At 41.9% G+C, this 23,778-nt stretch overlaps 2 protein-coding genes across 5 annotated transcripts; one reads left to right on the top strand and one right to left on the bottom strand.

The window, feature by feature from the left end:
- Positions 1–1,259: 1,259 nt before the first annotated feature.
- Positions 1,260–15,211, bottom strand: LOC106561183 (transmembrane protein 116). Of its 4 annotated transcripts, none has more exons than XM_045688223.1 (12): positions 14,960–15,211; positions 14,715–14,758; positions 12,392–12,455; positions 5,584–5,718; positions 4,992–5,126; positions 4,793–4,842; positions 4,566–4,670; positions 4,378–4,423; positions 4,210–4,281; positions 3,914–4,067; positions 3,719–3,792; positions 1,260–3,438 (listed from the first exon to the last, which is right to left on the bottom strand). In XM_045688223.1, the coding sequence occupies exons 1-12, from the start codon at positions 14,990–14,992 to the stop codon at positions 3,262–3,264; spliced, it is 1,089 nt and encodes a 362-aa protein (XP_045544179.1). In that variant the 5' UTR covers positions 14,993–15,211; the 3' UTR covers positions 1,260–3,261. The 4 variants fall into 4 exon arrangements, with proteins under 4 accessions (XP_045544179.1, XP_013980329.1, XP_045544180.1 ...); XM_014124854.2 differs by having other exon boundaries at positions 4,992–5,087; positions 14,960–15,210; XM_045688224.1 differs by lacking the exon at positions 12,392–12,455 and having other exon boundaries at positions 14,960–15,199.
- Positions 15,212–16,030: 819 nt separating this feature from the next.
- On the top strand, positions 16,031–21,578 carry LOC106561184 (ADP-ribosylation factor 4). Its single transcript, XM_014124858.2, has 6 exons — positions 16,031–16,322; positions 17,016–17,096; positions 17,714–17,823; positions 17,952–18,023; positions 19,783–19,908; positions 19,981–21,578. Exons 1-6 carry the CDS (start codon positions 16,256–16,258, stop codon positions 20,065–20,067), a joined length of 543 nt encoding a protein of 180 aa, XP_013980333.1. The 5' UTR covers positions 16,031–16,255; the 3' UTR covers positions 20,068–21,578.
- Positions 21,579–23,778: the final 2,200 nt, after the last annotated feature.

Raw genomic sequence — 23,778 nt, 5'->3', positions numbered from 1 at the left:
AAAACCATCAAGCTCTATGATGAAACTGGCTCTCATGAGGACCGCCACAGGAAAGGAAGACCCAGAGTTACCTCTGCTTCAGAGGATACGTTAATTTGAGTTACCAGCCTCAGACATTTCAGCCCAAATAAATGCTTCACGGATTTCAAGTAACATCAATCGTTCAGAGGTGACTGCGTGAATCAGGCTTTCATGGTCGAATTGCTACAAAGAAACCACTACTAAAGGACACCAGCAAGAAGAGACTTTCTTGGGCCAAGAAACACGAGCAATGGACATTAGACCGGTGGAAATCTGTCCTTCGGTCTGATGAGTCCAAATTTTAGATCTTTGGTTCCAACCGCTGTGTCTTTGTGAGATGCAGAGTAGGTGAACGGATGATCTCTCCATGTGTAGTTCCCACCGTGAAGCATGGAGGAGGAGGTGTTATGGTGTGGGGGTGCTTTGCTGGTGACACTGTCTGTGATTTATTCAGAATTCAAGGCACACTTAACCAGCATGGCTACCACAGCATTCTGCAGCAATACGCCAACCCATCTGGTTTGCGCTTAGTGGGACTATCATTTGTTTTTCAACAGGACAATGACCAAACATACCTCCAGGCTGTGTAAGGCTATTTGACCAAGGAGAGTGATGGATCAGATGACCTGGCCTCCACAATCACCCAACCTCAACCCAATTGAGATGGTTTGGGATGAGATGGACAGCAGAGTGATGGAAAAGCAGCCAACAAGTGCTCAGCATAATGACACAAAATCACAATAAAATGTATTTTATTCCACTTTGTAACACAAGAAAATGTGAAGAAATCCAAAGGGAGTGAATACTTATGATACCCACTGTATGTGGAGTGGATGATAAAGGGGTGGAGGGCATATTGACATAATGGAAGGTAGGGGGGATTAAGAATGAGTGGGCTAGTGTTAGGAATGAGGGGGCTGCTACAGGTGAGTGTGAGGGGACTGAGGGATGAGGTATGGAGGGGAGGGGGAGGTCAGAGGTGAGGACAGAATATACCCTAGAGTAGAAACACCTGCCACTACAAGTCTGTGACCTCAACCTTTTAACCTCTCATATCTTTCATTACACACTTTAAGTTTATAGTCACAAGTGACTGGGCATGACACAGCAGAAAACACATCACTCCTCTCTGTCACCAGTTGACTCAGCACTCCCAGCCCCTCTAAGTGACACACATAATTACTGAGTACAAGATTATATTTTATCTGAACTATGCATTACAACAGGTGACCATCATGAAACATGTCTGAAGTCTTTATTGAAACAAGGTCACCATAGGACTAAACCATTTTGTTCTGAGCTTACAACAAATTAGAGTAGGAGAATGTCAGTTAAAATGGGACTGGGTAAGAGGCCATTTATTGCACAAATAAAACATCATAACAACATAAACATACGAGGGAAATGTTCTCCTGTGATTTTAATGCCTACCAAAGAACATCTACATGCTAAAATACAGTACAGTACATTTCGTCCTTGAGTGCTTTTTCGTCTTTAGTCTATACACATGTCAAATGACAGAATAAAAATGATACCCCTGATCTTAATACATTTTGTTCATAGGGTGATACTATATAACCTGATCAAAAAAACATTGAATGTGTACAAATGATAGCTTGCTATGGTTGCTAGCTATATTGCTTGCTATATTGTACACAATCACTGACAGTTGCTCTAGCTATCTACTGGAAAGTGGGAAATCCCCACACCGTAAGGAAGCGCTTCATAAACCATATTCAATTAATCAAATCAATCAATCAAACGATGGTCATTGTCATGTCATGTTGTGCTCTGGCCCATCTGGCTCTACAACTCATCAAAATAATCACCTCATCTCATCTTACTGAAATAGCATTGTACTAAAAAAGGAATATATCATTGAAGATTCTATTAAATAACACAAAAAAATGGTGCTACAGAAATCACATTCAAACACACGTTTTGAGGTCCAGGAAAATTCTGAATTGCAAATAGTGTCTTGTGACATACCACTTAACGTAGCCTTTTATGTAGAATACCAGGTGAACTCTGTGAGTAAAGGTGTTATTCCAGTCTCTTCAGTGGTGAGGTGGAGACAGTATCTTCCAGTAGTGGATCAATAGGCGAACGTTGCACAATAATTTGGGACATGTAGCCTATTTGAATCATTAAGGAACTCAGACCACACGTAGCAGGTTAACCCTGGAGCCTGGCGCACAGTTCACAATGACTGGACGGTTGTCATTACAGTTCAATTATTAGTAAGGATTATGGTTGATTTATCGGACTAGCCTATTGTTCAAACCCTATTGTACAGTTTTTTTCGCCTTCCAATATTTTATGGATTGAATTTGAATATGGCAACTTTCAGGATGAATCAAAGCACTGTATTTCTTATTTATTTCTATTGTATTATTGACTGCATGTTTGTTTATTCCATGTGTAACTCTGTGTTGTTGTTTGTGTCGCACTGCTTTGCTTTATCTTGGCCAGGTCGCAGATGTAAATGAGAACTTGTTCTCAACTAGCCTACCTGGTTAAATAAAGCTGAAATAAAAAAATAAAAAAATCTATATATTATATTTTGTGCGTAAAGGCTCACCAAACCAGTTTATGTCATACATACCTTCCTAACCCTAATATTTGCCTAAATAATCTACCAGAATATTTTTTAACCAGTTGGTGCTGAAACTGTAACAAATATGCATATATTTAGATGGCTTCCTTCCATTGATCTCTAATATTCTGAAGCTTTTCTCTCGATGTATTCTAGTGAGTCTGTCGACCAAATTCGAAGTAAAGGTACACCGTATTTAAAGGGATGGCTTAAGATAAATGTACAGAAAACTCTATTGAATGAAAACTCGATGAGAAAGTCTGTTGGCCAGCAAGTAGGAGGATTTTCAGCTCTTCTATGAAATGTACTTATTTATTTACAAGGAAACCACGCCTGCAAAGCCCGTTACACGTCTGCATAAGGAAAGTCTGAATACCAACTACTGAGAAGTGCATAGGAAAGACGTGCGTAGGAAAGGCATACATTTCCTGAGTCTGAGTCGACCCCTATGTCCATAGTACACCATTGTCTTGGTTCCGGACAACCATCCCAGTGGGAGTAGTAGAATGAAGTTATCCCCAGATGCTGATCTGAGGTCAGTGTTGCATTGCTTCCCTCAGTGGTAAAGGTTAGTATTTGAGGAGGGTAAACTGTTTCTGTGCCAGAGAGAGAATTCCACCCGCAGCATAGCAGCTTCTCTAGAGTCAGGAGTTAGAGGTTAAGGGTCCAAGTGGCCCCCTCAGTGATTCGTCAAAGAAGGGCAGAGGGGCGTCTTGGCTGAGCAGGGGCATCCTCTCTCCGAGCACAGCGTCTCTGAAGTTTGGTCGTCTCCAGGCATAGACCACGCTGTTCAGACAGCCCTGCAGAGACAACGTCACCGCCTGCAGAGACACCAGGATGGAAATGGAAGGGGGCACCTAGTCAGTTGCACACCTGAATGCATTCAACTGAAATGTGCATTCCGCATTTAACCCAACCCCTCTGAATCAGGGTGGAGTATAGTGGGTAAGGATAAAGCATTATGGGTGCTTATCTTAGTGTCATTATTCATTTTACATAGCTAAAGAAGGCTCTCTAGGGGAAAATGGCAATTAATTCTGGGTGATGGTATCTTGGAAGGGCTATGTCTGCAATCATCAGTGAGATAGTTGAAATACTGACCTGTATAATATACAGGGGGAAGAGATTTACTTGAGGTATGTCTGGTATCACAGACAGGACAACCAGAACAAGAGCTGGGGACGGGACAAAATAGATTATATTAGTCCTGAGGTTGGAGTTACAGAGTTACACACATACAGGGTGTGTGTGTGTCTGTGTGTGTGTGTGCGTGCGTGGGGAGATGACTTTGTGTACCTGGCGTCCAGCAGAAGATGATGACCACCATCATGTAGCGAGCAGTGGAGAACATACCCCTCAGCCGTTTCCTGGAACGTGCATCTCCTTCCACAGGAAATAGTCCCTCCTCCTCATACCTGCGATACCAGCTGCCCACCTTGTAGTAAACCACCTGTACAGGTACATCATCATCATCATGATCATCATTCTTCATTCTATTGGCTGTAAACTACTGTAAACTAACCCATGTTTATGAGATAACTATGGTGATTATTGTACTGTATGCTAGACTAGTGAAGATCTATGGTACTTACTGTGCAGCACACCAAAACGGGTATCACACTGACAAAGAGGAAGCATTGTATGAAGATATCATGGATATGTTCCTGGAAAACAAAACAAACAAGGTCTCATTCATTATGCTGTCCAATTCCTTTATGAACAGACAGATACAAAATGCGTGGAACAAGGTATTTACTCACTATATCTGAGCAGTTGTCCCTCCAGATATGCAGGAAGAGGATACAGCTAAGAGGAACACACAACCACAGAGAGATGTGAGACACTTGTAAGAAATGTTTTGCTAGAGTATGTACATTTTCTCTCATAAGCATTATGCAAATGTACCAGGACGAACCCTGGCCTGTGCGGCACACAAAGAGACACACACCTGTTGCAGTATGTGCTAGCTTCACTGTTGTTTGCCGTCATGTGGCTGGGTGGTACCAGGACTAAAGTCATCACGTACACAAAGTACATCACCAATGGTATAAACCTGTAGGGGCATCACACACACACAGTCAGGGACATACTGTATGTTGCTTTTAAGCCACCACGCAGAGCCGTTTGGTTAAAAGCAGGGATGTTTCTATTTGAAAATGAAATAGTTTGACTCACCACACACAAGCATATACAGGCACAACCCCCACCCTTTGTCTACACCGGGACTGGGGGGAAGAGAGGGATATTTGATTTTAGAAAAAATCAAACAAAGTTGAGGTGTGTGTATGTGTGTGTGTGTGTGTGTGTGAATGCGTGTGTGCATGTGTGTGTGCATGCGCATGTAGGAGCCCTTGGTGGATGCTTGTGTCCTCACCTCTTCCTCTCTTGGTCTCTCCCTCCATCCCTCAACTGCATGCTTTGATTCCCAGGCATACACTACCATCAGGAGGAACGACACAAAGTAAAACATCTGGAACAGAGAACACAAACACACACACACACACACACACTGTTAAATGATTATAATAGCAAATGGCACACAGTAAAGTGTCAAGAGCACTTCAGTTAAAGGACAAGCAGTAAAACTTTGCGTCGTCACAATATCTCTAAAAATAACACCGCATAATGTCATGCTCCATGACATAACACAGTATAGAACAGTTCACCCAATACAAATTCTGTCTGATTTACACACGAAAAATGCTATTACAATTGGATCACGCTGAAGCACTCAAAGACAGATTGTATGTATATCTATACCTTATGTATACCTTAGTCTAGAGGTACGCACACAAGCTTTTTTATACATTTTTCGTCAAAGCTATAGAGTGTATTTGAGGGAATAAAGACAGAATTAAACTGTTTAACAAACTCTTTTGCATTTACAGAATGTTCATTCTAAGATTAGGATCATTATAGTGCATTATCCCTACATACAGTATAATAGCCACAGGAGACTGGCTCACCAGTGACAGAGGCAGTAGTTTTTCACAGATGAACACACTGGGGGTGAAGGTGTGTGTTTCATTCATTGCGCTGGTGAACATCAGGGTAACTGCTGCCAACAGATCAGCTAGAGCCAGCTGGACCAGGGGATTCACCTAAAGAGACACAGGCATTTGTGTGTTTGCAAAACTAAGAGAACGTGACAATAACATTGTACATCTCTAGCCATGGAATATATCCTGTCTAATGTGCTTGATGCAGGTGGGAATAAACTTGATATAATTCATAGCCTTGGTGTTACAGCTTCAGTACGCCACAGGATGTTTTTGTGCTGGTCAAGGGCAGTCAAGTCAGGAGTGAACCACGGGCTATATCTGTTCTTAGTTCTACATTTTTTGAATGGGGCATGCTATTTAAGATGGTGAGGAAAGCACTTTTGAAGAGCAACCATGCATCCTTTTCTGACGGGATGAGGTCAATATCCTTCCAGGTTACCCGGGCCAGGTCGATTAGAAAGGCCTGCTCGCTAAAGTGTTTTAGGGAGCGTTTGACAGTGATGAGGGGTGATCGTGTTACCGCAGACCAATTAAGGACCCAGGCAATGAGGCAGTGATCGCTGAGATCCTGGTTGAAGACAGCAGAGGTGTATTTAGAGGGCAGGTTGGTCAGGATGATATCTAAGAGGGTGCCCATGGTTACAGATTTAGGGTTGTACCTGGTAGGTTCCTTGATAATTTGTGTGAGATTGAGGGCATCTAGCTTAGATTGTAGGACGGCCGGGGTGTTGAGCATGTCCCAGTTTAGGTCACCTAATAGTACGAACTCTGAAGATAGATGGGGGCGATCAATTCTCATATGGTGTCCAGGGCACAGCTGGGGGCTGAATCTATAACAAGCGGCAACGGTAAGAGACTGGTTTCTGGAAAGGTGGATTTTTTTAAATAGAAGCTTGAAATGTTTGGGCACAAACCTGGATAGTATGACAGAACTCTGCAGGCTATCTCTGCAGTAGATTGCAACTCCGCCCCCTTTGGCAGTTCTATCTTGTCGGAAAATGTTATAGTTAGGGATGGAAATGTCAGGATTTTTGGTGGCCTTCCTAAGCAAGGATTCAGACACGGCTAGGACATCCGGGTTGGCGGAGTGTGCTTAAGCAGTGAATAAAACAAACTTAGGGAAGAGGCTTCTAATGTTAATATGCATGAAACAAAGGCTTTTGCGGTTACAGAAGTCAACAAATGAGAGCGCCTGGGGAATGGGAGTGATGCTGGGGACTGCAGGGCCTGGGTTAACCTCTACATCACCAGAGGAGGAGTAGGATAAGGGTATGGCTAAAGGCTATAAAAACTGGTCGTCTAGTGCATTCGGAACAGAGAGTAAAAGGAGTAAAAGGCACGGAAGAATAAGTTCAAGGCATAATGAACAGACAAGGGTATGGTAGGATGTGAGTACAGTGGAGGTAAACCTAGGCATTGAGTGACGATGAGAGGTTTTGTCTCTAGAGGCACGGTGTGTGTGGGGGGGTGGAACAAAAAAGCTAGCTAAGGCATATTGAGCATGGCTGGAGGCTCTACAGTGAAATAAGACAATAATCACTAACCAAAACAGCAACAGACAAGGCATATTGACATTAAGGAGAGGCATGTGTAGCCGATGATCATAGGGTCCAGTGAGTAGCTAGGCGAGCTGGAGACGTGGCGATTCAGACAGCTAGCAGGCCAGGGCTAGCAGATGGGCCTCCGGGGGACGTTGTATCGGAAGAGCCTGTTAAAACCCCCTCGGACGGTTACGTCGGCAGACCAGTCGTGATGGATCGGCAGGGCTCCGTGTCGGCAGTAAAGGGTCCAGGCCAATTGACAAAAGAGGTATTGTAGCCCAGGAATTGGCTGATGGATCTCTTCAGGCTAGCCGGGAGATGGGCCTAGTTCGAGGCTAACTCCAGGCTAACTGGTGCTTGCTTTGGGACAGAGACGTTAGACAGGAGTAGCCACTCGGATAGCAGCTAGCTAGCTGTGATGATCCGGTGTAAAGGTTCAGAGCTTGCGGTAGGAATCCGGAGATGAGGTAGAGAAAAAGCAGTCCGATATGCTCTGGGTTGATATCGCGCTGTGCAGACTACCAGGAATTGACCGGGCTGAGGCTGGCTGATGTCCAAGTTAACGTTGATGACCACTAAACGGGCTAACTGACTACTAGCTAGTAGCTAGTTAGCTGGCTAGCTACTGATGGGGGTTCCGGTTCTAAAGTATAAAAAAAATAGCAGATCCGTACCACATTGGGTGAGGTGGGTTGCAGGAGAGTATGTTCAGTCCGTACATGGAAATTGAGATAAAAAATATATACAAAATATATATAAAGAAAACAATATAAACAAAATATATATAAAGAAAACAATATATACACGGGACGGGACAAGACAAGACAAGACAAAACAGATGTCCGACTGCTACGCCATCTTGGTGGTGTTACTAGTGTTCTGGGGTGAGTTACTGTATATTTAGGGTCCATGGACATTCAGTTAATAGTTTGTACTGGTACTGTTTGTTCCCTTTTCTATCGTTTAAGTATGTAAAAATATATATATATATATAATTTTAAAAACGATGGTGCCGACGGAGATGGCAGCATCGCGACTAGCTCTTAAGCAACTCTGCAGTATTTTGTTTGTTTATTAACTATTTTTTAAAGTTATTAGCTCAGGAATTGTTGTGTCATTACATACAGCCGGGAAGAACTATTGGATATTAGAGCGGCGGTAACTCACTAGAACTTCCAGCATTATGACCAGGGTTACGACTTCCCTGGAGCGGATCCTTTGTTTGCTCTCCCAAGAGCAATCAAACTTATTCCAGAGGCTGACCCAAAACAACGCCGGCGAAGGAGTAGTACTCAAGGCGGTCTTCTGGTCAGACTCAGGAAGCGTGCACACCACCCACCGCTCCCAAGTATTTTACTCGCTAATGTCCAATCTCTCTCAAGGCGAGAGTTGCTTTTCAGAGGGACACCATGTATTGTAACATACTCTGCTTCACGGAAACATGGCTCTCTCCCTCTCTCGATATACTGTCTGACTCTGTAAAGCCAGCTGGGTTCTCAGTACATCGCCTCGACAGGAACAAACATCTCTCCGGGAAGCAGAAGGGTGGAGGTATACGTTTTATTGTTAACGACTTATGGTGCAACTGTGATAACATACAGGAACTCAAGTCCTTCTGTTCACCCGACCTAGAATATCTCACAATTAAATGCTGACCGTACAATCTCCCGAGAGAATTTGTCAATAATAGCCACAGCGGTCTATATCCCCCCAAGCGGATACCACAACGGCTCTCAAAAAACATTGGACTTTATGCAAACTGGAAACCACATATCCTGAGGCTGCATTTATTGTAGCTGGGGATTTTAACAAACCAAATATGTACACCTATGACTGTGTGGCCAAGCACGCCTCCACATCAATCATCAAGTTTGCAGATGACACAACAGTAGTAGGCTTGATTACCAACAACGATGAGACAGCCTACAGGGAGGAGGTGAGGGCTTTGGGAGTGTGGTGCGAGGAAAATAACCTCTCACTCAACGTCAACAAAACTAAGGGGATGATTGTGGACTTCATGAAACCTGCAATGGAGAAGGTGGAAAGCTTCAAGTTCCTTGGTGTACACATCACTGACAAACTGAAATGATCCACCCACACAGACAGTGTGGTGAAAAAGTCACAACAGCGCCTCTTCAACCTCAGGAGGCTAAAGAAATTTGGCTTAACACCTAAAACCCTCACAAACTTCTACAGATGTACAATTGTAAGCATCCTGTCGGGCTGTATCACCGCCTGGTACGGCAACTCCACCGCCCACAACCGCAAAGCTCTCTAGAGGGTGGTGCAGTCTGCCCAACGCATTACCGGGGGCAAACTTCCCACCCTCCTGGACACCTACAGCACCCGATGCCATAGGAAGGCCAAAAAGATCATCAAGGACATCAACCACCCGAGCCACTGACTGTTCACCCTGCTATCATCCAGAAGGCGAGGTCAGTACAGGTGCATCAAAGCTGGGACCGAGAGACTGAAAAACAGCTATCTCAAGGCCATCAGACTGCTAAACAGCCATCACTAGCACATCAGGGGCAGCTGCCTAGATTAGTAATCACTGGCCACTTTTAGAAATGGATCACTAGCCACGTCAACAGTGAAGAGGCAACTCCGGGATGCTGGCCTTCTAGGCAGAGTTGCAAAGAACAAGCCAGACTGGCCAATAAAAAAAAGATTAAGATAGGCAAAAGAACACATACACTGGACAGAGGAACTCTGCCTAGAAGGCCAGCATTCCGGAGTCGCCTCTTCACTGTTGACGTTGAGACTGGTGTTTTGCGGGTACTATTTAATGAAGCTGCCAGTTGAGGACTTGTGAGGCATCCGTTTCTCAAACTAGACCATGTAATGTACTTGTCCTCTTGCTCAGTTGTGCACCGGGGCCTCCCACTCCTCTTTCTATTCTGGTTGAGCCCGTTTGTGCTGTTCTGTGAAGGGAGTAATACACAGCATTGTACGAGATCTTCAGTTTCTTGGAAATTTCTCGCATGGAATAGCCTTCATTTCTCAGAACAAGAATAGACTGACGAGTTTCAGAATAAAGGTCTTTGTTTCTGCTCATTTTGAGCCTGTAGTCGAACCCACAAATGTTGATGCTCCAGATACTCAACTAGTCTACAGAAGGACAGTTTTATTGCTTCTTTAACAGTTTTCAGCTGTGCTAAAATAATTGCAAAATGGTTTTCTAATGATCATTTAACCTAGCCCTCACCCTCCGATCCAACAGGTCCCAGACATGCTCAATAGGATTGAGATCCGGGCTCGTCGCTGGCCATGGCAGAACACTGACATTCCTGGAGGGTCTGTCAGGATGAGCCTGCAGGAAGGGTACCACATGAGGGAGGAGGATGTCTTCCCTGTAATGCACAGCATTGAGATTGCCTGCAATGACAACAAGCTCAGTCCGATGATGCTGTGACACACCGCCCCAGACCATGACGGACCCACAACCTCCAAATCCATCCCGCTCCAGAGTACAGGCCTCGGTGTAACACTCATTCCTTCGACAATAAACACGAATCTGACCATCACCCCTGGTGAGACAAAACCACGACTCGTCAGTGAAGAGCACTTTTTGCCAGTCCTGTCTGGTCCAGCAACGGTGGGTTTGTGCCCATAGGCGACGTTGCTGCCGGTGATGTCTGGAGAGGACCTGCCTTACAACAGGCCTACAAGCCCTCAGTCCAGCCTCTCTCAGCCTATTGCGGACAGTCTGAGCACTGATGGAGGGATTGTGCGTTCCTGGTGTAACTCAGGCAGTTGTTGTTGCCATCCTGTACCTGTCCCGCAGGTGTGATGTTCGGATGTACCGATCCTGTGCAGGTATTGTTATACGTGGTCTGCCACTGTGAGGACGATCAGCTGTCCGTCCTGTCTCCCTGTAGTGCTGTTTTATGCGTCTCACAGTACGGACATTGCGATTTATTGCCCTGGCCACATCTGCAGTCCTCATGCCTCCTTGCAGCATGCTTAAGGCACGTTCACGCAGATGAGCAGGGACCCTGGGCATCTTTCTTTTGGTGTTTTTCAGAGTCAGTAGAACGGCCTATTTAGTGTCCTAAGTTTTCATAACTGTGACCTTAATTGCCTTCCAACTGTAAGCTGTTAGTGTCTTAACAACCGTTCCACAGGTGCATGTTTATTAATTGCTTATGGGTCATTGAACAAGCATGGGAAACAGTGTTTAAACCCTTTACAATGAAGATCTGTGAAGTTATTTGGATTTTTACAAATTATCTTTGAAAGACAGGGTCCTGAAAAAGGGATGTTTCTTTTTTTTGCTGAGTTTATATACTGTACTCTATACTATGCCACTGTATCTTAGTCCAATGTCGCTCTGACATATATGTATATATATATTCTTAATCCATTCCTTACTTAAATTTACGTGTATTTTGGGTATATATATGTTATGAAACTGTTAGATATCACTTGTTAGATATTACTGCACTTTCGGCGCTAGAAGCACAGTCATTTCGATACACCCACAATAACATCTGCCTAACACGTGTACGTGATCAATAAAATTTGATTTGATTTGTACCATTCTCCATCCCCTGTGAACTCACTAGAAGGGCCTCTACAATTTTTTCTAGAGTAGATAGAGCAGTCCCATAGTTCTGACTCAATGAAGAAGTATAGGCACAGGCAAACAGCAAGGGAGTAGCCTGGGCCATGTTCAGTAGGCCACAACGATTCGGAAGATAATGATTATGTTATGTAGAACAGACATGCCTCTATCTGACAGGTAGAGTAAGGAATAATGTCAGCTCTCAATTCATGACTGTTCTACAGATGTAGGCTCTTAATTTGAGCCTGTTTGCTACAGTAGAATAATAATCCTGCAGCAACAGAAAATTTGAATTATTATGTGTATTATAATTCATGGGGATTTTTGTCAGGGTTGATACATTTTTTGTATGTGAACATCAAGTCTGAAATTTCAAAGTGGAAATTACAAACTTCAGAAGCCTTTTTAAACCTCAAATACACTACAAGTTCTACATTCCCTGGATTGTAGGAAAGTTCTCCTGCAACTGGGTGATCAAATTAAGATCATACATCTGAATCTGCAATGTTTAGGTAATTACATCCTAATGAGAGTGACCCTGGTAAACACATACTGTATTTTGCTAAGAGACAGCTTTGGAAATAATTGTATCACACTCACAAAAAGGTACAGGCACGCACACACACACACACAGTCAAAGATACTCTTCCTCTCATCCACCCACCTGTTCTTGTAGGTGGCTCCTCTTTACAATGGAAACCACAAGCACTGAAAAACTCCCAATCAAACTGGAAATAGAAAGTCAAATACCTAAATACTGATAGTACACAATTATAGCACCGTTAAATAACAGTCAATCATGTCATTCAGAATGTTCACAAAGATTGTGCTGGAAAATAAATACAATCAAATTACAACAGAAAGACATGGAATGCTAGTCTGGGTACAAGTCTTTTTAGCTAACATTTCACTCCTTGCAAGGAGTGGAACATAATAGCTGAATAGAGATGGCATCCAGGCTAATAGAATTAAATGTAGGAATATCAAATCATAAAATGTAATGTAGGCCTACACCATGTCCTATAAACCATCAGAATAACTAGCAGGTAATATATGCCACACACACACACACACACACACACACACACACACACACACACACACACACACACACACACACACACACACACACACACACACACACACACACACACACACACACACACACACACACACACACACACACACACACAGGAGGCTGCTTGGTTGAGGGTATGTAGTAAAAGGGGGGAGCTGTCCAAGTGGACTGGGTGCTGAAATGGGAGGCAGGGGCTTGGGTGGGCATGGGGCCGTGTCTTGATCAACTGGAGGCTAACAACTCAAGAATCACTCACTGATCAAGACCTCTGCATTCAGATGTAGGCTACATGCATTCAAATGAAGATTTTATTTCTAAAACGCTATATCCACCGCTATATATGGGGCGGCAGGTAGCCTAGCGGTTAATATTGGTGGGCCAGTAACTGAAAGGTTGCTGGTTCAAATCCCAGAGGCAACAAGGTGGAAAAAACTGCCGTTCTGCCCTTGAGCAAGGCAGTTAACCCTGAACAACAGCTGGTCCCCGGGCGCCGTGGACATCGATTAAAACAGCCCACGCACCTCTCTGATTCAGAGGGGTTGGGTTAAATGCAGAAGACACATTTTATTGAATGCATTCAGTTGTGAAACTGACTAGGTATCACCTTTCCCTATATCCCAAAATGTGTGTTTTTTCACTAGAGATGATTGCTTTTGGGCACCTTCATGTGTGTGTAAAATATTACTGTTCATCGATTTTAGATGTGGGCAAAATGTTAGTATACATTTTTTTTTCAAACCTATATATCAATTTTTAGCTGGAATGGAATGTTAATTTTTTATTATTTTTTTGCTGTAAATTTGACTGTGATATGTGGTTGTCTTACCTTGCTATCTTAAGATGAATGCACTAACTGTAAGTCACTCTGGATAAGGGAATCTGCTAAATGACTCAAATGTAAATGATTCATAAAAAATAAAAAAATATTGATGTCACTAATGTATCATAAAAAAATACATTTGATTGTGTACAACCTCCCACTGGGCACAGACATCAATTCAATGTCTTTTCCACGTTGGTTCAAAGTAATTTCATTGAAATGATGTGGAAACAACATTGATTCAACCAGTGTTCCCAGTGGGCTAGCAGTACTACTTGTTTCTCTGAGTGAGGCAGATAGCATTTAGCAAAAACATGATTATTTGTCTCTCTAAAATGAAACCATCAAGTGACAGATTTAACGGTTGATAGTGATTTGATAGTGAAAACACACACCAATCTCTTTCGTAAGTTCTTTAAACAATTAAAGCTAATTGGCCAACATTTCTGAAAATGGATATATAGCATTTTGGAATGAAACCCTTCAAATATAATACGTCGAGAAAAATAACAAAGTTGTCTCCAAAATGACACATATCAAACTTGACCCTAAATAAACAAAACACATCCAGCTGTTCTTTGCAGCCAAACAACAAACTCCTCATCTACTATGCAGGATTAAAAGACAGCATAGTAGTGCTGTAAAGAGCTAGAGTTAGGCATGGCCAACACAGTGCTTTATATATTGAGTTATGATAAGTAATGATAAATTGCGTTAGTCACATGCATGTCAAGTTGCTCAATTGGTCTGACTGGCAACACTGAAGAAATAAAAGATAAAATGACTGGAGGCCAACCATGTTATTATGAGTTGACGTGTGTGACGTCAACTTCTCGGTTGTGTAATTTACTAGTCTACATTTTCAACAACAACCAAAACAAACTCAAATATTTTCTGGACTAGCCTACTATAAATTGGTTTGATTTGAAAACACATAGCCTAGGTAAGACTATTTGCACAACACAGAACAGTTACATTTAGAAACACTAAGACTTAGACCTAAACGTTCTCAAATCTTAGCTGACATGCAACACTTTACATCCATGTGTCACAGATAGCCTATGGCTGTGTGAAGTCAGTTTTGCTTACCTTATAGACAGAGATACCAAGTACACAGTCGAGAGACCAGTGATCTACATAAAGAAAACATTTCAGAATCAATTCAATAGTGTGCAGAAATAGCCATAAAACAGAATGAGCCTGGGCTTATAGCTAACTCCATTGCAGCTCTGTGAGATTTTTCATTGGGGGTTTTATAGCTATACCTACAATGTAAATAGGGTTAGACTACACATCAATGTACTTGCACTAATGATTGAAAAAATAGTTCTTACCTGGTCACTGCTTAAAAATCGATTCAAACTCATTGTGAATGAGCCGCACAATTGCCACCTAGGCAAAGTTATCTAAAGCGCACCCGTCCTTTGTCTGAAATAAATAAATCGTTATCCATGTAGTCCACAGAACAAAATATATGATTCTTTCTATAAATCTGAGTGGGTTATTAACAGGCGGTCCGCCCACGGCAACCAGACGCCTGCGCCTTGGACCTGTCTGTCACATGTCGATTTACCTTTACGGCAAAAATCCCCACACGGGACAGGTGTAGGAATTTCCCTTCGGAAATGCCGTGCATGGCGGACCGTCGATGAGCCAGGTCTCATACTGGTTTGGAGAAGACCAGAGCGAGTTGGCTATAGATAACCCTATACATCCTATAATAATAACTGTATAGCCTATAAGTTATTTAGTTGTTTGGCATAGGCTACATTATGCATGCACCAGCTTTTAATGGGACACACAAGTTGCAAAGGAGAAACACTAAAATGCAGTAAAAACATTGTTCACTCTAAACACCGGGTTAACACGTTTCTCAGTGATAGTAGTTGCCCTACTTAGCCAAGCAGCACACTCCTGATAACACATACGTCTCACGTTTTGCTCAACTGTTGCACAGAACGTGTGTGTGCTTGCGTGTTTATGTTTCATATAATCTCTATAAAGTGTGACATTGGTCACTACCCATTGCAGAAACAAACACATGACATCCCTCACACTTCACCAGAATGTAATGGCATGCATGAGGAGGATTAACAAATTAATTATACCCTGTGAAGTTCAATTGGGCTGTCAGAAGATATGGTGCGATGAGAAATACTGACCAAAGAGGGTCTATGTATCTGATGTGACATCATTAGTTCGCGTTGCAATAACAGCGAACCCTGTTGTAATCTGACATCTACTGGTACACAATGTAACTGCAAATAATCAGTGTGAACAACAAGTAACATTTTTACCCCAAAACATTATGTGACACAAATGGGTAGTTTTGGATCGGTCGAACCTGTACATGCAGAGTCGTTTTACTTACGATCATGTCTGCTCAAGACAATTGTCTCTGCATTAGTTTAATATTGCTGTTGTCCATCACCACGTTGGCCCAAATGCTAATAAAGTTGAGTCAAATCGATGACGCCGGGAGTTCCACGTTGGCCCGGACGTGGCAGCATCAGAGGACAGAAACGATTCTTGTTTGGGAGTCACAAACAGAAATATTCAGACCAATTGTCTCAAGAACGACAAGAATTTAGAAAAGCTTTCTGTAATAATTTGAGACATTAACGCACAACATGGGGCTCCTAATCTCGTCAGTTTTCACCAGACTGTTCGGCAAGAAACAGATGAGAATACTTATGGGTAAGTGTCGGATGTTAGCTGCCTAACTGGCTTTGAAATGTACGCTAACGTTACTGGAGAACATCACGGGAGTCTTTAGTGAGTAACTAACATATAACGTTATGTATGTATGTATGTATGTATGTATGTATGTATGTATGTATGTATGTATGTATGTATGTATAAGTTGATTTGTTGGACCCAAATGGTGTATGTAGAATAGTGACAGTAGCTAACGTTAGTTCATAGTTGTCCAAAAAGTGTTGCTAGCTGCTACGTAACTAACTTTTTGGTGGTTGATTTGTGTCAACAAACTCGGCAGAAAGTTCAAAAATGTTAACTAGCTAGCTACTTGTACTAGCTGTATATTTGAGAATAACTTTAATCTAGGTAGCCCGCGGGTATAGAAAAATGGAAAGTTAACCGGCTAACGTTAGTTACAAAAAAATGCTGTTTCTTGGTCTGTCGTCGTGAGTGCCAAGCTAGTTCTAGCTCACGTTAGTAAGCCACCTGTTTAACTAACGTTAGCTATCCGTCATTTGCTGGTGGGTTTTGTATCTTCATGCAGCTGTCGACACGGAAAAGATCCACCGTTAATAGCTACAATAAGTGTCCATAAAAAAATCTATATATCTATCTATGCATGCACGTTCTTGCTTGCAGTTGTATGTGAGAATGATATATAATGTTCAAAATAAATGTTTGTTTTCTCAGTGGGTTTGGATGCTGCAGGGAAAACTACTATCTTGTACAAACTGAAGCTGGGAGAAATAGTGACTACCATTCCAACTATCGGTAAAACACACACGGTCACACCCACCTTTCACCCTCCAGTCTCAAATCAAATGATTGGTCACATACACATGTTTAGCAGATGTTATTGCTGGTGTAGTGAAATGCTTGTCTTTCTAGCTCCAACAGTGCAGTAATATCAAACAAGTAATATCAAACAATTTCACAACAATATATAAGTAAAGGAATTAAGAATATATAAATATATGGATGAGCAATGTCAGAGCGGCATAGACTAATATACAGTAGAAGAGAATAAAGTATATACAAATGAGATGAGTAATGCAACATATGTAAACATTATTAGTGACTAGTGTTCCATTTATTAGTGGCCAGTGATTCAAAGTCTATGTATATAGGCAGCAGCCTCTATTGTGCTTGTGATGGCTATTTAACAGTCTGATGGCCTTAAGATAGAAGCTGTTTTTCAGTCTCAACTGCTCTTGCTTTGATTTCCATTGTTAGCTTTAAATTGAGGTGTAATTGACTTAGGTAGGATATTGGACTGTCACTAACCACATTCATGCACTAGTCTATAGATATAATAATATATTGCCGTCCACATAAGACATGGGATTGACATTTAGACCTAATGCATCTCTTTGGTGTGTGTGTGACAGGCTTTAACGTGGAGACGGTGGAGTATAAGAACATCTGCTTCACGGTATGGGATGTGGGTGGTCAGGACAAGATCAGACCCCTCTGGAGACACTACTTCCAGAACACACAGGTAAACACACACACCAAAAGGGAACCAGGGAGGCTACAGCCTACTCTTTTACTTCTCTCATGTAATGCCTCAGGGCATCTTCCTCCTCTCTGACTGTCCTGCTCTGACTGTGTTCATCCCTCACTCAGGGTCTGATCTTTGTGGTAGATAGCAACGACAGAGAGAGAGTGGCTGAGTCTGCAGAGGAGCTCTCTAAAATGGTAAGTATATTTACTCTATGTATGATATGTAGTTGATGGGTATATTTACTGATGGTATGTAGTTAACCTGTTGAGGACCCCTTCGAGATAGGATCCCGTTAACGGGATTGATTTTGACAACAGCCAGTGGAAAATCAGAGCACCAAATTCAAAACAGCTAAAATCTCATAATTCCATTTTCTCAAACAATCAACTATTTTACACCATTTTAAAGATAAGACTCTCGTTAATCCAACCACATTGTCTGATTTCAAAAAGGCTTTACGGAGAAAGCATAAAATTAGATTATGTTAGGACATAAACTCCACAAGAAAAACCACACAGCCATTTTCCAAACAACTAGATGCATCACAAAAACCAAAGTACAGCTAAAATATTCACTAACCTGTGATGATCTTCATCAGATGGCACTCATAGGACTTAATGTTACACAATACATGTATGTTTTGCTCGATAAAGTTCATATTTATATCCAAACCCCCATTTTACATTGGCGCGTAATATTCAGAAATGTTTTCCCTCCAAACCCTCCGGTGAATGAGCAATGAGCACACATATTACAGAAATACTCATCATAAACTTTGATCAATATACAAGTTATGAACAGAATTATAGATAGACTTCTCCTAAATGCTACCGCTATGTCAGATTTCAAAAAAGGTTCACGGCGAAGGCACAATTTGCAATCTGAGTACAGCCCAGAAGACACCAACAACTAGCAAACAAAAACCTGCTATCTTGGAATCAATAAAACTAAGAAATTACATTATAAATATTCACTTACCTTTGATTATCTTCATCAGAAGGCACTCACAGGAACCCCAGCTCCACAATAAATGTTCGATAAAGTTCATATTTATGTCCAAATAATCCATTTTGTTCGCGCGTTAGGTTCACTATCCAAATCCATACCGCGCGTGCTTACTTAGTCTAGACGAAAAGTCTAAAAAGTTCTACTACAGTTTGTAGAAACATGTCAAACGATGTATAGAATCAATCTTTAGGTTGTTTTTAACATATATCTTCAATAAATTCCAACCGAACCTATCCGTTCTCTTTAGGAGTGAATATGAACTCAGCTCGCTCCCAAGTCCTTGCGCGTGACAGTACCCATGTCTTATAATGGGACACCTACTTCCTTGGGCTGTTATTCCCTTCAAATTCACCATAGAATCCTCAAACAAGGTTCTAAAGACTGTTGACATGTAGTGGAAGCCTTAGGAAGTGCAACATGACCCCGTAAAGACTACAAATTCAATAGAAAATGGTTTGAAAAACTACAATCCTCAGATTTCCCACTTCCTGGTTGGATTGTTCTCAGGTTTTTGCCTGCCATATGAGTTCTGTTATACTCACAGACATCATTCAAACAGTTTTAGAAACTTCAGAGTGTTTTCTGTCCAAATCTACTAATAATATGCATATCTTAGTTTCTGGGCCCGAGAAGCAGGCTGTTTAATTTGGGTACGTTTTTCATCCGGCCGTGAAAATACTGCCGCCTATCCCGAAGAGGTTTTTAATGATGGGTGTATTTACTATTGGTATGGTATGTAGTTAATGATGGGTATATTTACTGTTATGGTATGTAGGCCTATAGGCTTGCCAAGTGTCTTGGCTGGGTCTATTTATAATTGACAGGACATTGAACCTAAAACTTAGTGTGAAACAAATTATTTAATCACAGAGCACAGTGTTGACTTTCTGAGCAAGAGCTCATTATCTCAAACTAGTGATCTAATCACTCTCCCCCTCCCCTCAGCTCCAGGAGGATGAGTTAAGAGAAGCAGTGTTGCTGGTGTTTGCTAACAAGCAGGACCTTCCCAATGCTATGGCCGTCAGCGACCTTACAGACAAACTGGGACTGCAAAGCCTCCGCAGCAGAGTGGTGAGTATGTGAGACATAGGCATGCAGGCACGCTTTTTCTCAATGTTGATCCTTTTCTCTCGTCTTTCTCAGTGGCACGTGCAGGCGACCTGTGCGACCCAGGGCACAGGACTGTATGAAGGACTGGACTGGCTTTCCAACGAGCTGTCCAAGCAATAACCCGGACATCACACGAGAAAAGCAGAGGAGAGGGAGAACCACAGAGAGACTGACACCTTCAATCAAGACAAGTTTGGTCTTGAATAACTTGTGCCCCTAGAATGGACAGGACTTGTGGACAATGCAATCAATACATATAGGAACATCTTATTTTACTACTATTTTTACTTTGCTTTATTTTACCATTATCCCTTCAAATACTCTAATCTTTACTTTTTCCCAACCTCATATTTTGCAGCAGATAAACTGATGCTTTCAGTTGCATGTTTAGCGAATGGCTGCTCTGAGACACAATGGAGACGCCCCTTCCTCTGTAAAGTGTTCTGCTGGGTTGACGTTACCCCCAACCACTGATCCTGGGTCAGACCTTTTTAAATCTGCCTATGGTTAAGTATCAGGATTTGGGGTGTTGTAATCTGATTCTAGATATGTGGTTAAGGGAAACCTCTACTGCAAACTGTTCAGCTACACTAGACCTCATGGACATTTTCACTAAAACAACCCTGGTCCTTTACCTCTCACCCCTGTGACTTCACTCCCATGCGATTTCACCTATGTAAGGGACCGAAGCTTCTAGAATGAGATGAAGAATAAAATGACAATGATGTCGTAAATCTCCAGATGTTTGAGGAAGTCTTTCTGCACTGGGAGCCAAATGGAACTCCTCCCAGTGAATGGAACACAATGGAACCACTGGAAACAGTTTGCTCCTGGTACTACCTGTTTTCGCCATCTTTTTGTAGGGTTGCTTTGCTCTGGGCTTGCCACATAGAAAAGAGATGTTTGACTAATGTCTTTTTTTTCCTTTTTTTTAATGGGCCACAATTATGCAATAACCCATTTCCTTATGTGCTACGATATAAGCTGTGGGAAGCTGAAATTAGTAGGTAGAAGTTGCCACTAAACATTGAAACAGGTGTTTGATACTTTTCCATCCCCCTAATGATTCAGGTTAGGATGGTTAATCTGATCCAGGATCTGTGGTTAGTACAACTTCTACCTCAAATGAGCTGAAACCACTTACATTTTTTTGTCTAGTCTAGTGAGAATGTGCACCTAACCCAGACTGTGTCTCTGTTCTAATACTTAGATGCTTTCTTTCCTCTCGGCCATCTTTGAAGTTATTACATATCTGAAGTATTGGCTTTAAATAATGGTGTCAATGAAGGAAGGAAAGGGAAGAAGGCTGAAGGATGTGTTTTCTAAGCATTGGAACCGGGCCAATATTGGTGTTGTATAGTTCAGTGGCATGCTTTGGCTTAGCAGTGCTTGCTTGTGGCTGGGCACACTCTTCTGATATTTGATGGCTGTTGTGTGCTTAATCTGACCCTCCCACACACACCCCTGCTGTATATCCCTGAGCTGTGCATACATTCCAACTGACGGATGCTTCTTGAAACTGCATAAAGCTGCCACACAACTTTTGAATGATGTGATAACTAATTATGTTTTACAAACATGTATAAATAAATTCACCTGTTAAATTGTCTGAGGATTTAACTTTAAATTGACAGAGCTTGTCTTTTTTCATGTGTTTTGAATGTGAGGATATGGATATTTCAGTTTGTATGTAGTTCTCTTTGTAGATTGCGTTTAGGACTGTGTAATGTACACATTCTCCATGTTCGGCAGCCCAAAGCTTTAGGTCTCCGGCTGAAGTGAATCAGCTCCTCCCTTCTGGCATAGTTCCAAAGCCAACATTAGAGAAACCTGAAGGGTGACTGTGCACATTCACTGTGGCAATGTGGAATTACATTTACATTTACTTCATTTAGCAGACGCTCTTATCCAGAGAGACTTACAAATAATTAGATGAAACAAGGATGAAACGGACTTGTCTAATGTCCTTGACCTCACAAAGTGCCTGACTCAGATTTTACCTGAAGTATAGAGGGGGTGTGACACCATAATACATCCTGCCACGTATAGGTTGAAGTTGCCCCTAGTTGTGATATTGGGTGAGGTTTGCATCTACCCCACTAATGGTTAAGGTTAGGATTTGGGGAGGGGAAGCTGATCCTAGATCTGTATCTAGGGGAAACCTCCCCGGAGCCCACATCTCTTAGGCCTTAGTTCTTTTAGTTGTGGTACTGTACATGAACTAGAATACTTTTTTTGTATTTGTGATATCAGGTACTTTCCATGACAATGATATCACCACAGTTGTCTTTGTTTCTAGTGGAAAACTTGCTCAGGGAAATGTGCTCAGAGGACTTTTCAGACAGATCATGATATTGCAGTTGTTGTCCACCTGGGGGGGGAATTATCTTGGTTAAATATTTTGTTATGTGCAGTGTCACCTCATGTTATTTCTGTTGGGAGATGTTGGGTACATTGTGTGTTTGTGTGGGAGCAGTCAGTATCGGTATGAAATGTGACTGAGAATGCTATATTTGTCTTTCAGTTCAAGGACAGATATATTATTTGTTAGAGTGGATTGGTCAAATGCTACAGTAATCCTCACAGTATTCACAAGTATCCTTTTATTTGTGTAACTGCAAATACATAGTTTTTGAATAGGCCATGTTACTCTACTTCAAAAGCAACAAAAAAAACTATGCATCGGGATTAATTTGTAATATACAGGAAGAAATACTCAAAATGATCATCCTCACAACAGCATAATATTTAACAGTTGGTTGTTGCAGTTTATTGTAATTGACACACTGATCACATGATAATTAATATGGGGTTATGGCATGCATTCTATTTAGGGTATGGCCATTGGAACTGACTTCCCACTGGGCACACACTGGTTGAATCAACGTTCTTTTCACGTCATTTCAATGAAATTACATTGAATTGAGGTCTGTGCCCTGTAGGTCTACTTAATTTTAGGACGTTTGTAAGTGTTGTTTTCCACAGATAAAGCTTGGAACAAAAAGTTAATTTGAAATGGAAGGTTGCTGATGTGAAAGTTACAGTATATAAAGACAGGGTTTGATGTCAGGAGCTTTGTATTGTATTGCCTTCTCGAACAACAGGTGTACTTATTCTGAGAACCATATGTGTTTTAGAGCTTGGTGATAGCGTGGTTGTCATATGGTTTGTATACCTTCCCACAACTTTCTGGTTATGGTGCAGAATAGTTGCTTTGCTTTGGAACATTCTCAGCACATTTAAGGAACTTGACAAAATAACGTTACATTTTGGTAATGACCAACTGATTTGACATTGGGAATGTTCTCAAATAGTTCAAAGAACGTTAAGAAACAACGGTCTCCTGTGGGAATTTCAGTTCTTCAGCATAACGTTTCCTACAGGTTTCGTCATGGTTCTATTTAAATAAAAACAGTTGATGTCCGTGCCTGCATGTAAATCTAATTAGCATAATATAAGAGATATCTTTTTGCATGGGCTGCGTCTTCAGCATCTGCGGTGGAAGGTGGCAGAGCTACAGTGGTTTTTGTTAGACCAGGAGACATCCTGAAAATAGGTTCTCACGAAAACGTCTGTAGCGTCAGAACCATTTGGGGTTTGCTCTATGACCCCAACAAGCCTCACAAGACTCCCTGCAACCTAAAAATAAATGTTCCCAGAACAGGCAAAATCTTCACTTCCGTTCTCAGAACGTAATTTATGGCTACGTTCCCAGAACCAATGGGAAATCCAAAACTTTCCCACAACTTCCAACGAACCAAATGTGCTAGCTGGGTAGAAGCCTAGAAAGCAAATAAACATTATCTGGGAAGTGGAGAGGCAGCAGAGAAA

The sequence above is a fragment of the Salmo salar genome, chromosome ssa10, assembly GCF_905237065.1.
Source record: "Salmo salar chromosome ssa10, Ssal_v3.1, whole genome shotgun sequence".
In the NCBI taxonomy this organism is placed as follows: domain Eukaryota; kingdom Metazoa; phylum Chordata; class Actinopteri; order Salmoniformes; family Salmonidae; genus Salmo; species Salmo salar.
The sequence above is the reverse complement of the archived record's forward strand: the minus strand, read 5'-3'. Positions and strand labels throughout refer to the sequence as shown.

Bases quoted from the DNA above. Each gene is read 5' to 3' on its own strand.
- LOC106561183 (XM_045688223.1), bottom strand. From the start codon at position 14,992: ATGAGTTTGAATCGATTTTTAAGCAGTGACCAG. The intron at 4,282-4,377 runs GTGAGTAAATAC...TTTGTTTTCCAG, and splicing joins GGGACAACTGCTCAGATATA to GAACATATCCATGATATCTT. The intron at 3,439-3,718 runs GTCAGTATTTCA...GTGTCTCTGCAG, and splicing joins TCCCCCTGTATATTATACAG to GCGGTGACGTTGTCTCTGCA.
- LOC106561184 (XM_014124858.2), top strand. From the start codon at position 16,256: ATGGGGCTCCTAATCTCGTCAGTTTTCACCAGACTGTTCGGCAAGAAA. The intron at 17,097-17,713 runs GTAAAACACACA...TGTGTGTGACAG, and splicing joins GACTACCATTCCAACTATCG to GCTTTAACGTGGAGACGGTG. The intron at 18,024-19,782 runs GTAAGTATATTT...CCCTCCCCTCAG, and splicing joins CAGAGGAGCTCTCTAAAATG to CTCCAGGAGGATGAGTTAAG.